The sequence below is a fragment of the Calidris pugnax genome, unplaced genomic scaffold, assembly GCF_001431845.1.
Source record: "Calidris pugnax isolate Ruff unplaced genomic scaffold, ASM143184v1 scaffold252, whole genome shotgun sequence".
In the NCBI taxonomy this organism is placed as follows: Eukaryota; Metazoa; Chordata; class Aves; order Charadriiformes; family Scolopacidae; genus Calidris; species Calidris pugnax.
In genome coordinates, this window is record NW_015091118.1 from 2,770,810 (window position 1) to 2,785,232 (window position 14,423).

At 39.1% G+C, this 14,423-nt stretch overlaps 1 protein-coding gene across 2 annotated transcripts in view; it reads left to right on the forward strand.

Moving 5' to 3' along the window:
- TYR (tyrosinase) overlaps window positions 1-13,884 on the forward strand; it is a 48,984-nt gene extending 35,100 nt beyond the window's left edge. The window contains exons 4-5 of one of the 2 annotated variants that reach the window (XM_014958273.1): window positions 4,460-4,641; window positions 13,401-13,884. In XM_014958273.1, the coding sequence (XP_014813759.1) occupies window positions 4,460-4,641; window positions 13,401-13,624 (406 nt within the window). In that variant the 3' untranslated portion in view covers window positions 13,625-13,884. The remainder of the gene's footprint in view (window positions 1-4,459; window positions 4,642-13,400) is intronic. The other variant, XM_014958274.1, reaches the window with a different exon arrangement.
- Window positions 13,885-14,423: the final 539 nt, after the last annotated feature.

Here is a 14,423-nt window from a genome sequence, read left to right on the forward strand (position 1 = left end):
AGCCACAAACCTGGCTTTTCTGCCAGGAACTTTGTCACTTCACAAAGGGACCAGCTAATTGCATCAGCATTTTGTCTCTCTGCATGTAGTTTTAAATCTGCAGTCCTAAGCTCTTCCAAGTTTGCAGCTACTGAGCAAAGCACAGAAAACAAGGTACTAAAAGGAAATAATTTAAAATGTGGCTGCTTTTAAGGAAAGAAAAGAAAAAATTCTACAGTAAAAAAGAAAACAACTCAACAGTAAGTGGATCAACATTGGATGATGAGTACTGAATTCTCTTTGTCACGGAAACCACATGCCCATTATCGAATAAAGCAACTGTTTCTGTAGATCAAGGCACATAAAAGAATTGTCAGATGATCCATCGTAGCTGTTCAGATGTGTTCTCTTTGCCTACAGGAAAGGATAGCACTGCACGAAGGAGAGCACATTTAAAATTAGCTTCCTTAAATGTAGCCAGAGATTGAGAAAGTACATTGTTTGAGGAAAAAAGTGTCCTACAATGTGTAATTCAGTGGTCCCAGTACTCCTGAAAAAAAAAAGCAGTATGATTATTTTCTTCAGATATACGTTTTTTTGGGCCCAAGTCTTTTTAGTTAAGACAAGTCCCCAAGGATAGGAGTATTGTGTCAATGTCACTACCTGGCTGATAGAAAAAGCCACATGTTACTTCTGGTTTTCAGTTTTCCTTAAAACTGTATGATGAGAGTTAACAGCCTCATTTGGGGAATCATAAAATGTAACTCTCTGATATGAAATGGTTTGTGCTGCCCAGGAAGAACTATTTGTATTTCACACCAGAGATACAGCTTAAGTCATACCCTGTCCAAGGATTTTCTTTCCAACTGGGTGGAACTGGGAGGTTTCTATTTCCATTCAGCTGGGAAACCTTTCTCTAGAGGCAAGGATAAAGTTCCTTCTTTCATAGGTTTGCTTACAAAATATGAGCAAGGCAGGGAAATGGCAGTGCCTCTCTATTAAAAGGAGAAATACAAACAGATGAGGATGTAAAAAATACTACTGATATATTAAATCTGTCAGTTTTATCAGGCAAAAGAAGAAAAACATGAAGATTCTCATGAAAATACAGAGCATCATGCATTATCTTGCCAAGGAAAAATGAGTATTGTGAGTCCATCTTACTGAGTGTGCTGGGAACAAGCCTTTAAAGTGGAAAGAATAAATGCAACTTCACACAATTTCTTTACAAGGAAGCAGAATATTATCTTAATCTTTCACAGTGTCCAAAAAAAAAAAAAAAAGGCAAGATAAATGCACAGAGCCAGCTATTCAAGAGGGACTAATGGAAAGTGTGGCTCTTCAAACTCTAAAGGATGTTTCTCAGATTTCTACAGTGGCACACAGATATCATAGAATCATAGAATGGTTTGGGGTGAAAGGGACATTAAAGATCATCTAGTTCCAACCCCCCTGCCATGGGCAGGGATACCTCCCACTAGACCAGGTTGTCCAAAGCCCCATCCAGCCTGGCCTTGAACACTTCCAGGGATGGGGCATCCACAACTTCTCTGGGGAACCTGTTCCAGTGACCACCACCCTCATAGTAAAGTATTTCTTTCCAGTATCTAATCTAAATCTCCTGGCTTCCAGTTTAAAACCATTACCCCTTGTCCTGTCACTACACTTCCTGACAAAGAGTCCCTCTCCAGCTCTCCTGTAGGCTCCCTTCAGATATTCAAAGGTCGCTATAAGAGATTTCAGTAAAGATTATCTGATTTTATGCTGGCTAAAGGAGAGAACTGTTCATAAACAGCTCAATGAATTGTGCAACGTATCTTATGCATCAGCACAACTCATCATATCAGTAATTAGAGGCATACAATTGAGTCTAAATCTAAAGATCAGCTGCAAGGGCAAATAATTCAATGCTCCTGCTACTGCTAAGAAAAGCTTGATATCTAATGTGGGAAACACACTGCAAATGAAGGAATCCAAAAGTACATATGTTCATTTCCATGGAAATGCTTTGCATTTGTATTCTGTTTGAAAGATTACTAGCCTAAGGATCCTTCTTGAAACTGCTTATGAAACTGCAATATCTAAGACACCCAGAGAGGATGCTGCATTTCAGGCCGTGTTACAGGAAGCTATTTCAGGTGAATGACGACTTCTAGTTCTCAACTGTATGCTCATCAGCCCTCCAGATATTCAGAATGTGGTTGCTCAGTATTTTCTAAAAACCAGACAGTCCTGTACTGCAGAGAAGAACTGTCTTGGCTCCCAGCTACAAATGCAAGGAAAACGAGGCATTGGTAGTCAGGGTGCCTTGCCTAAGACAGTAGCAAAAGCCAGACAGGCAAAGGGTTGGAGTCCAATACACACCTCTACCGCCCCTACCTGCCCCACAAGCTAAACTAATGCCTTCTTTTCCTTTATATTTTATGCCTTTTTTATGATTACTGGATTTCTCCATGCTGTTCTCCAAATATATAATCTGATTACAGAATTTATGTTCAAACTTTGTTGTGATAACTGCAGCTGAAGCCTTGATATCATTGTTTAAATTTATCCATCTGAAAGCTTCAGCTGAATATTATTATTCTGACGAGTTTTCTGGACAGGGCTGATGATATTAACTGAAGATGAGAGCCACAAATGAAGATTTTAATCAAGATTAATATCTGCATTGTTAAGAGTTGACAAGGTGTGTGAACATAGTGATATTTTCATCTATTAGATCTTTTGTTCTTAAAAAAAAAAAAAAAGAAGTCTTTGGCCCTACTTCTGTTTTGATGAGTGTGAGGCGTCTTTAATTTGGTGGGGTAAGCAGAGTGTTTCTCAACATTTCTGCCCAAAGACAGGAGGTAAAATTCTACCGGCAGAATCCCTGGATGCTTTGCAGAGATCCTGATGCTGCCGATCACTTGCATTTAGGGTCTGTGTTTCTGGATAATGTGATTCCCTGAACAGGTGGTTATTAATTAAAAGAAGGGGGACGGATGGACTGTCTGTCCTCCAGCCAGTGGCCAGTGTCAGGGAGCAGCAGCTGTTGATTCAAAATCTCAATTAAAGTACAATCTACTGGCCTCTTTAGATCATTTCCATCCCTTGTATCTAATAAATGAATTCAGTTATCACTCCCTGAGGTTGATGCTGACAATCCCCCCCCAGCAATATCTTCTGATCAAGCATGGGTTCCTCTTTGTTTATACATAAGAAAGTTATTTCTGCTCCCCTTGAATCATCTTCTCATCTCCTCTATTCCAACTCAACACATCCAGGTGTCTGAGGACAAGCCAAGGTCACCATGTAAACACCAGGGGATCAGCAGAAGGAATGAAGCGAAGAGTTGAGCAGACAAAGCCCAGACACAAAGAGAAGAGAACTGACAATGTTTTGGAGTGTTGTTAATTCTGCTTTCCAAACACATCCAGTAGTTGACTTGAAAATACCAATACAAACTCTTCCCATTTTGCAGCCTTTAAGCTTTATGCCTCCAAGTTAAAGAACAGACGTGCAGCCCTGCACTGACAAACAGTTAATGGGAGAAATTTTGGCAGAGAAAAATGTAAAGGAGCAGCTGAGGTCAGAGGAGCAGGTTACACCTTGTGTTTGGGTTATTAGGCAAGGCTTTGGTAGTGAAGGGGCTACAGGGGTGGCTTCTGGGAGAAGATACCAGAATCTGCCTCCATGTCAGATGGAGCCAATGCCAGCCATCTCCAAGACAGACCCGCCACTGGCCAAAGCTGAGCCCATCAGCAATGCTGGTAGCACCTCTGGGATAATATCGTTAAGAAGGGGAAAAAACCCACTGTGCAACAGCAGCTGAGAGATGGGAGTGAAAATATGTAAAACAGCTGTGCAGACACCAAGGTCAGTGAACAAGCTATGGCTGGAGAATGACTCTTTCCTGACAGCTGACTTGCTTTATCAAGTTTTTGGATTCATGTAGCTTATCCCTTCTTCTTTTGCTGCTTCCACTTCCTTGGTGACATCAAACCAACCATGGTGTAGCCATACTTTAATGCAGGTGTGAAAACTCTTGGTAAGAGTAGAGAGCAAATGGAGGAAGGGGAACAGGACTGATCAGCTGGCAACGAGACTACCCAAAACCAGCCATAAATGTTTCTGAAGACGAGGAGGAAGGACTGAGGTCTTTAATTCTTTTCCCTCTATCCTTCAAAATCATGTAAATTACTGAGCAGAAATTGTAGTCAGGTCACAGCGAGACAGCAAATTGCATTTACGGAATTTAAAAGCATATTCAGTCTCTCTGCAGCACTGCAGGCTTTTGCTTTTTGTAGGTTTGCATAGGAACTCAACACTGAAGTAGCTAGCCCCAAATGATTTGGAAAGCATTACAAGCACACAAACACAAGTCATTGCATGACACTGTCTCCATGGTTCACAAAAATAAAAGCATTAATATATTTTTTAATCTTTGAGAAGAAAATTTCTGCCAATCTCCACCATAATTGACATGCTTTTTCTTCCACAGCATTTTTGAACGATGGTTAAGAAGACACAGGCCTATGCTAGAAGTTTACCCAGCAGCCAACGCACCCATTGGGCACAATCGAGAAAATTACATGGTCCCTTTTATCCCCCTTTACAGAAATGGAGAATTTTTTAAACCTTCAAGAGAGCTGGGATATGACTATGAGTATCTGCAAGAACCAGGTAATGTTACTATTTTGGGTAAATGTCATTTTTTTTGCCTATAACCTGCAATAGGTTTGTAAAATGAAAAGATATTAAAAATGCCTTCCATTACAGATTTTTCCCTGAACATAGTCCCAAATTGTACCTGCTTGTTTTCACATTTCTGATCTGATGAAGAGTCAATATGATGCCATAAAAAAAGTTCTAACCAAAAATCAGTCACTGACATCAATTTTATCTATCCTAGACTATTAAGAGCAGAATCTGACCCAAATGATCAGCTCATGATCAGAGATGGGAAGAAAAAGTGCTGGATTTTGAGTCTGCCATTTGCTCAGCTCAATTGTTACAGTGCAACACAAATGGGAACCCGTGGGATTTTCTGGTTTCTGGACACAGTTTAAAGGAGGGCAGATGCAAAGCTCTCTTTCTGGTTTACAAATATTATCTGATGTCTTAAATATCCAGAGTAAAACTCACCTTGGTACCAAAGGCCAACACAAGGTCTGTGCAGCACAGTCCATTGACTTTGTGCTTGCCTTATGATTTTTCATACAGAATGCAACTGAATAATTCATAATGCCCATTTCACTTAATCAAATTAATTTTGCACTATTTAGTGACGGTTTGACTTGCATTGCTGTTCAGAAGTGGTTTTAACTTGGGCCTCTCCGCCATTCTCAGGTACAGGGAGTACTGAGGCTCTTGGGGCTGTAGCTGCTGGGGAACCTCATGCAGATCAGTTCTTGTGCTCAAGAGGTAGACATCATAGTTTTGCTTGAGTGATACAGGTTTCCTTACTGTTTCTATACATACTGTTATTTCCTAACTGTCATACAATGTCATAACACAGGTAACCTTATCCAAGGCCAGGCTGGATGGGGCTTCGAACAACCTGGTCTAGTGGGAGATTTCCCTGCCCATGGAAGGGTTCTTGGAGCTCAATGATCTCTAAGGTCCCTTCCAACTCTAGACGTTCTATGATTCTATGATTATCTAAGGGAAGGGTTAAATCCTGTTAAAGATATCATGTTGCCTGGAACTGAGGATTTCTCAGATACTTTGGCCCAACCCTTTATAAAACCCACCCGTTGGAATGATCAGATGCATCTCTTATGTCCACTGCCACCAAGAGCTACCTGGGATGCGGGATGCAGTTATCCTTGCAAAGCATTGGCACCATTGAACAGGCAGGTTCCTGGGCACGTTTGCTTTTCCTGATTGAGGCAGAAAACTTTCTATGAATACAGCTCTTCATTGATAAAGCAATTAAGAGCTAAAAGTCCAATAACGATATACCAAAAGCACCAGGGACAGTTTAGCAATGCCAGCATTCTTAGAGCTTGCTTTTTGTCTTTATCAAAATAACAATAGTGGTTCTCAGGGCATCCCTGCTTTTCTGACAGAGTTTGCTTACTAATGGAGGTGCACAGTTTCTGCATACTTGATACAGTCATGCATTTAGCTTGTTCATTCACTTCTCAGGTAAGATCTAGCTTGATTCACAGTCACCCAGAAAATGTGCTTTTGACTATTTTATCTGTAATGAAAGGAATCTGCAACTCTCCTGTATAATTGTTAAGGCTGTGTTAGTTCTACAACCCAGAGACAGAAGTCAATATTTCTCCTAACAAGCCATAAACAATTTGGTCAGCCCCAGGTATTCAGACAGAGAACAATTTAATAAATGTTTCAAATGTAATCTCAAAATTATTGTTTTCATCTTATTAATAGTATTTTTGCCTTCTTATTCACATTTCCATAATTTAATTTCCAATGAAATCCAGAAATATTTATACACATTTTAAATTAAATCCACTGCTTTTCTAAAACCACATTATTCCTAGTATTTTATCACTAAAAAAGCGCCAAACACCATGACTTCCAGAAGTACCAAGGAAACTATTTATCATTAACAATTCAATTCTGTTGCCTCCTGGTCTTTTCCCCTTTCCCAGGGGAACACACGGTCTTCAGAAAATGAAATTCTTATTAAATTCTGCCCACGTTCTTAACACAGAGGTAAGGAAAGTAGTTCCTTAATTATTTTGAAAGATCAACACAAAGACTGAAATTCAACCTCGTTTAGAAAGCCCAGATAATCCTCAGATGTCGCTCAACCCCTTGTTAATCTCACTGAGAGGAGGAGAGCTTAAGCTACTTGTCTAAAGCGAAGAACTAGTTATAAACGGAAAATGGCTGGAATCTCAAAATGCAGATACAGATTTTTGTCAGTACTCCAGTGTTTAAACACAGACTTTTCTCCAGATAGGAATGCTGGATTCCTGTTTAGAGGAACACAGGAGTAAACAGGAACTTCTTGGTAGAGGAGCTGAAGCAGGAAAGCCTGCTGACCTACTCTGAAAGCTCCCATGAACTCAAGGGAGATGAGAAATTCTGTGACTGGCAGCAAGGGGTTACTAGAGAAAAAGGAAAAAATTACAAAGGGAAAAAGAAGAAATCGTAGCAGTGAAAATCTAGGTGGTAGCATTTCTGAAGATCTTCCAAATGAGGAGGAAGAAAAAAAGGGAAAGGACAGGACAGAGTGAGGGATGAGTACCCAAGCCAGGTCTTGTTTGCTTTAAAGGAAGTAGTTGGAGGAAAGCAGCAAGGGTAGCAGTTCTGAGTTACAGCACTAGCAACTCAGTAAAGATGAAGCAAGACTACAACGAGCATGATGAGGCTGGTTACAAGAAAAAAAAAAGATCTTGGAAAGAATCCAATGACAAAATGGCATTTTAATGCTAAATTATATTGTTGCTGTTTCCCAGAGGAAAAGCTCATGCCTGAAGCCCTGCTTTCTGCTGAAAAGCAAATCGGTGTGTGACAGTATGTGGTTATTTTAATTGCAGCTTCATTTATTTTTATACATATGACAGCCCTAAAGCAGAAGTGGTCACAAGCAGCGTGTGTGGAAATCCTTCCCTCAGGAATCAAAGACACATGTCGGAGTCTAGTTACTGGGGAGCTGATTTGAGCACAAACGAGAGCAGACACCCAACTTTCCTTGACATGAGAACTGTGAACTGTAAAACTACCACAACCCGCATGGCTTACTGAAAATGAACATTTGTTAGCATCAATAAAAATGATTTGGAAGACTAACGGCACCACCTAGCAATAGCTGTCAAAACAATTTTCTATGGCAAGAGCTATTCCAAGCACTTAAATTTGAGGGCCTGGACTAAGTCTTTGCTATTTTTTTTCTTCCAGAAATAGGAACAGATAAATCTGCAGACACAGCCCTGACTTTTCCCCAGAAAATCCCTTCTCTCAGTGGGAAAAATGTGATGACCGTTGTATGTGTAGCTGGGTGATTGACAATTTTTTTTTTATAAAACAGGCAGCTACTCAATTATAAACCCAGGAATCTAACCATCAGTTGTAATTTTTGGACATCTTAACTAAGGATATTTGACACTTAGGGCAAAGCAAAGAATGAGTGTTGTGATTACAATGTAGAAGGCCAGGTTGACCATGGATCTGTTGCAGGAGGAGAGCTCAGACCCAGAGTGTGACTGCAGCTCATTTCTATTTCTGGCTTTTCAGCAATTTGGTCGTAAAATCACATCAGGAGAGTAGAAAATGGGGCAGCTGGCAAATATGGTACCAACACGGAGGGGCTCTGCTGAGTCTCCCAACTCAAGAGCGCACACTGTTGGCCATAATGTGAACAGGAGATGTTATACATGCAAGAGCACACGATAAAATAGTGACATGCACAATAAAGTGTGGATGCCGAGACAATAGAAAGCAATTTAAGGTGATAATGCTACCTTGGAAAGAGTTTATGAATTAAATTCATTTATGAATTAAATACAAGATGAGACGAAACCTTTTTGGTCCCTGGGTTTTATACAGGCAGCAATAAGGAGGTATAGATTAAGGTTAATTAAAACAGAAGGAGAGAACCAAAGAAACCAGCATACAAAAATACATTGTTCTGAAAGAAGAGTATGAGCAGATATTTTGACGGTTACATAATGATGCTTAATAGAGGAACAGAAATATGAATTTTAATTCTTTTTTTAATTTTTTTTCTTTTTTTTTTTTCATGGGAGCCACTTAGGGGTAGGAAACCATCTTTTGGTGAGTTATAAACAGCCTATTAACATATAGTGTGGTGATATCAGGTATCCTATATTCAGATCTCACCTCTTTTTTGAGAAATGTATATAAGCAAACCGGGAAAGACCAGTTACGAAGTGCAAGTGTTAATTGAGGTTGTAAAAAAAAAAAAAAAGTAAACAGTATTGCTCTATAAATACACCCAGGAATATTTGACTTATCTCCTCTCAATAATCCAAAGTAATCAATTTTTGCCAGTAATCTACTCTGCGGATGTGTCATCATTGCCAGTGAGTGGGCAGGACTCCACAGCAATGTTACTATGCAGAAGTAACAGGGAGTGACTTCAGCACTGAAAAAATGACTTTAAAAGCTGTTGCTAGCCATGCAGAAATGGTCTGATCACTGTTTCTAGAGACAGCCACATGATGAAGGGTGGGTCATATCTTCCCGATTTACCCACCTTAGGCTGAAAGCAGAACTGAGAGGGAGTGTCTTGAATTTATATCAAGATTCTGTAGCTCTGCCATGAACAACTCATTACCACCCATTGCACAGGATCATTGCAGTCCAAAGATAGTGCACTGTGGCTGACAGTCTTCTCCAGACTTTCTCACATTGTTTTCAGAAGATGATATTACACAAGACTTTCCAAACTATAATAATGAGGAGACTCGGATTAAGTTAGTGGGAGCTGTGAAGTTTCCATCACTGTATAGACAAGTGATTCTGCCTTAAAACAGACTGAGGGATTCAATAACTTTAATCTCTCTCAGTTCGTCTTCATAGTTTTTGGTTGTGGAAGTCTCACTGGTATTTCATTTGACCACCCGGTGGGACACAGTGAACCATACACACACAAGAAATGTCAGAAAACAAATGGAAATAATTTACTCACAAGGATAAGAAAAAATTTGCAAGGCTGACCTGGTAAATATGTTTGTGCTGCCTCAAGGGTTGCTTTAAAATCTAGTGCCCATTAACTACCCATGTTAAAAGTAGAAAAGTATATAAAATGGAATAACCAGACCCCTAATGTATTAGTAGGACATACAGCAATAGATAAATGATAAAAAATTTGTTTTGTTTATTTCTTGACTGGCCAGAGTTTTGACTTCTAATTTCTAGAATTAACCCTGGAAAGACTTTGTCATCCTCTACTTTACATAGAAGGAATATCTAAAATATATAATTAATTCTTTCAATTTTTTTTAAATACTAAGGGGTTGGTTTTTTCATTCTTGGGATCCATGATATCAAAAATACGGGTTGATATTGCCATAAAATTTCAAGATGCCCAACAATAGATTGACCATAACACGTTTCTTCAATCGTCATGGAAAGTCCATGTTGTTACCATAAACGTAGGAGACACACATTGTTTTACTTTAAAATTACACTGTTTTGATTTCCTGCCCTCTTAATGCCATCCAGCAATCCACACAAAATGGACTGCTTGATATTTTTAAATTACATTTAAAAAGAACTATCTGACATATTAAGAGTAAGAAATTATTTGTTGCTATTAGCTAGAGCTAACACTCTCTTTGAGAAGAAAAAGTATGTCAAGAGTTAAATGTTAAGACCGTGGCTGAGGTTGATCACTGCTATTTTCCTATCAGAAAGAGCAAGATGAGGACATATTGTTGGTATTAGTCACTAATGGGAGGGTAGATATCAAACACCAGCCCGACCTGGCTTCCTCTTGTTTTGTCATGAACCTATTGACTGAAAGGGCAGTTTTAATCAATGTTCATGGTAGTTTCCAAGAGGATTATCATTTGACTCCAAACACTGATATAAAAGGAAAGCAATTGGCATTGGCTAACGTCTACCACAAAGCAGGTTTGTGTTGGTGCTGCCCAGTACCACCATTCTCCTGAAGCTTTTCCCAGGTAGCCATCAGCAAACACAGCTGCTGCACTCTTGGGCCTTTCACAGTTAGAGATTAAAGAATTATGGTAATGGAATACTTGAAATCCCAGTTTGCCTGATTTTGGCTGGGCAGCCAGTTCAGCCATAGTTTACTGTTGTGTTACAGTCACAAGTTAACAGATTATAGGGTGTCCTGGGGTGCTCCATCCTCCGACACCCAAGAGTTGCCATGACAACTTTATGATAGCGATGCCAAACACCTTTTGTGCAGCAAAAGAAACAGCCAGTGGATGCTGGGAGGTGGATTTTTGCTTTGAGCAAATTACAGAAACTGTACAGACTGAGGCTGAAAGTGACAGAAGGGCATGTTTGACCGATTATCAGGATATAATAAAATAGATTAATCCATTCAGAAAGAGCATGCTGTGAAATGTGACATATCACCTCTAAGTCATGTTGTGTTTTACGTGGGAGAAGATAGCTCAGATCCCAACTAATATGGATGGAGGAGATGGTTCAAGGACAAAATATGAATTTAAGACATCACTTAGAAAACCCACATATCCCAGATAAATTCTGGAAGGAAGAGAATTTTGTGATAATGCTCTTTTTCTATAACATTAAAATAGTATCAAGTTCCTGTTATGTATCAATTTTCTTTTAACATATGCATATTCCAGTTTAAATAGCCAGATTGCTTCTAACTTAGACATGTCTGCAATGTAAACATTTGAGTTACAAAGCATTGGTGTTACAAAGTCAAGCACACAAAGTTAAGAAATGCCAGCATTAAAGTTGTCTATATACCCATAATTCACCCTCCACCTCCACATGTATGTATTATCTTTAATTGCACATAATTTTTTCTCCAGACCCACACCTCATTCACTACAGAGGATAGACAGATGCCAAATCGTTCTTACTTTTGACTTTTGTTTTATCAGTTAAGCAGTGTGTAGCCTAATGTAGGATTTATTGCACGCTTTTAAAATGCTATCCTGAAGGTGTTTCCTCTAACACTTTTCTTTGGTGCTGAACACTATATCAACTGAGTCCTGCAGAAATAATAATTTATATTCATGATACAAAGGATCCAGTGGATGGTACTGTCCTTATTTGACAGATGAGAAATGAAGGATTAAAGAGATAATGCACCTCATACACAGAGGTTTGTGGAGTTCACTCTGAAACATCAAGAACCTAATTTTTTTTCGTAGTTCTTAGTGTTACATAGCATTTATATGTCTAATGAGGTCACAACAGAAGGCCGAACATGCAAACTCTTGCAAATACAATCTCAGAATACAAAGTTGGGTTAACTGGAAAACAAGGACCAGAGGAATAGCAAAGAAACATTCTCCAAAGTGAAGCTGAGTTGTAGGGACAAACAAACTATATTCAACCTAAACTCAGACTAAATTGGAATTACATTTCAGAAAGGGATTCAGACATCAAGTGCTTAACCTTAATGGTGATGCAAACCAAAAACATCTTTTCAGAGCACAGTGCACATAACAGCACAGGTTCAGAATCACCATGATCCAAGCAGACACATGGGATTACTTCTCTGGGCACCAGTGAAAATGCAAGATGGCAGAAAGACATTCATAATCTTTGGGGGGATATACCACACTAAATATCACTGATTACATCTAAATCAGTCCAGATGCAGGAACACTATTCAAAAATGAACCATCACAGCAGGTCCCAGAGAAGTTGCCCAGAGAGGTGCTTTTTTACCCCCACTAATAGCTAGTAATTACAGTTAATAATAGTAATTACAGCCAGTAATTGGAAGATGTGGCTTCCAAATCTTCCTTGACCCAAGGGGACAGGTATTCCCCTTTCTCAAATTCAGGTCAGTAGGTTGTTGGGTGCATTGTGAAGAGGTCACTTCCCAACATCTATCATGAAGTGAGGGCCCTGTATGGCAAGGTTTTCATAACTCATTAAGCCACAGTGAGAAAAACAGAAAAAACGCATTCATACCACAAAGTAAGAAGGCAGCTGATTATCTAACCAGTGAGAAGCTGCCCTGTATTCACCAAAGAAAAAGATCTCCAATTCTTTCCTTAAAGATTTCTTGTGAGTGACCAGAGAATAGTCTGCTGCCTCTTCCCACACAAGAACTATCAAATAAAACGAGCAGGTGGCATGTTCAAAATTAGTGTAAGAAAGCTTTTATTTTTTCACCCAACATGTAGTTAAGACAAGGATCTCCTTGCTGCAAGAAGGTGAGATAAAAGTTCAAAGAGCAGGTAGAAAAGCTGATGGAAAGAAAAAAAAAATGTAATCCTCCAATAACTGTTATACAGAATGACACCATATCTTGTTCAAGAAGTCCCTGAGCTGCAAATTGTTGGAGGCTGGTTAAGTATTTTGTGAAAGGATCCTAATAGGTTTGACCTGTAGTGAAAGTCTTTCTAGTGCTCTGCTTCAGTTATTGTTGCCAAAATGGTGCTGAGCTAGCAGGACCTTTGACCATTCTGTATCAAACTTCTTGGGTTACAGTCTTACAGTTTTGACAAAATCATAAAGAGCACTGGGGACAGTGAACTTTATTCCAGCCTTTAATACAAAGATTGAGAAGCAGACTATATGGACTGAAAAGATTTGTGACTTTCAGAAAATTTTTACCAATGTATCTTTTTTCACTAAACCTTCCAGTATTATCTGTTATGCAACTTCTATAAACTGTCAGTACATTGCATCTTATAAAAGACTTTTCTTTTCTCTGCTTTTTTTTTTTTTTTTTTTTTTTTTTTAAAAAAAAAAAAAAAAAAAAAAAAAATTTTTTTTTTCTTTTTTTTTTTTTTTTTTTTTTTGTCTTTCAGCACTTGATTCTTTCCATGAGTTTTTAATACCCTACCTTGAGCAAGCCCGTCAGATCTGGGCTTGGTTGGTTGGAGCAGCTGTGATTGGAGGCATAGTCACTGCTGTGCTCACAGGGCTCATTCTGACCTGCCAGAAGAAAAGAAGAGGAACTTCTTCAGAGATACAACCCTTGCTCACAGAAAGTGAAGATTACAATAATATATCTTATCAGTCCAATTTCTAGAGGCTTCCAGTAACTCAGTGATGTTACTAAGGTGCTAATCAAGCATGCAGTGTTTGATTCATGTTTACAAATACCTTGCTGAGGTGTGCTGCATAAGCAGGCTGGACAGTATTGCTCCTCACACCTCTTGTAACCTCCAGTGTTGTAGTATCTTATCAGACCCAGTCCTACAAAAATCTCCCAGATCCAACATAAGTTACCACACCACCCAAAGAACATCATGTATTTCCTATGCTTGATTAAATAAAGCTCCTATGAAACCAGACCGGCTTGTGTGTTGGTGGCTTTAATGTATAATTCTCTGTAGTCTCCTGCAGCTCAATCCATGTGATTGGTGCATGGATTTATGGAGAGGTGCCTGAGTGCACCATTAGTGCTATATACACTCTGTGTTGAATATAAAAAAAGAAAGAACCCTTTAGTTTAGTGAGCAAAATATGCAATGTCTCCAAGCAAAGTGAATGACCCATAGATATATTTTTCCTCTAGGATAGAAATATTTTCCTTCCAGCTTCCGTAATGTCCTGTTTGTCCTTCATTGAATGCTGTCAGCAGCAGAAAACAGGCTCACGTGTCTCAAATGTTCCAGTTAGTCTTCTATACCATCTTGCATTCATCTGGGGAAGTGAGAGGTTTTTAAGACACGAAACCTAGTCTTACCATGTTCACCTCTGTTCAGTTTGACTTTATGATTGCTCATATTATGGCTGACTTTCGGTTGTTCAATATGCATATATTCATACATAACATATTCATGCATAACAAAACAAGGTGTGGTGGGTTGACCCTGTCTGGCTGC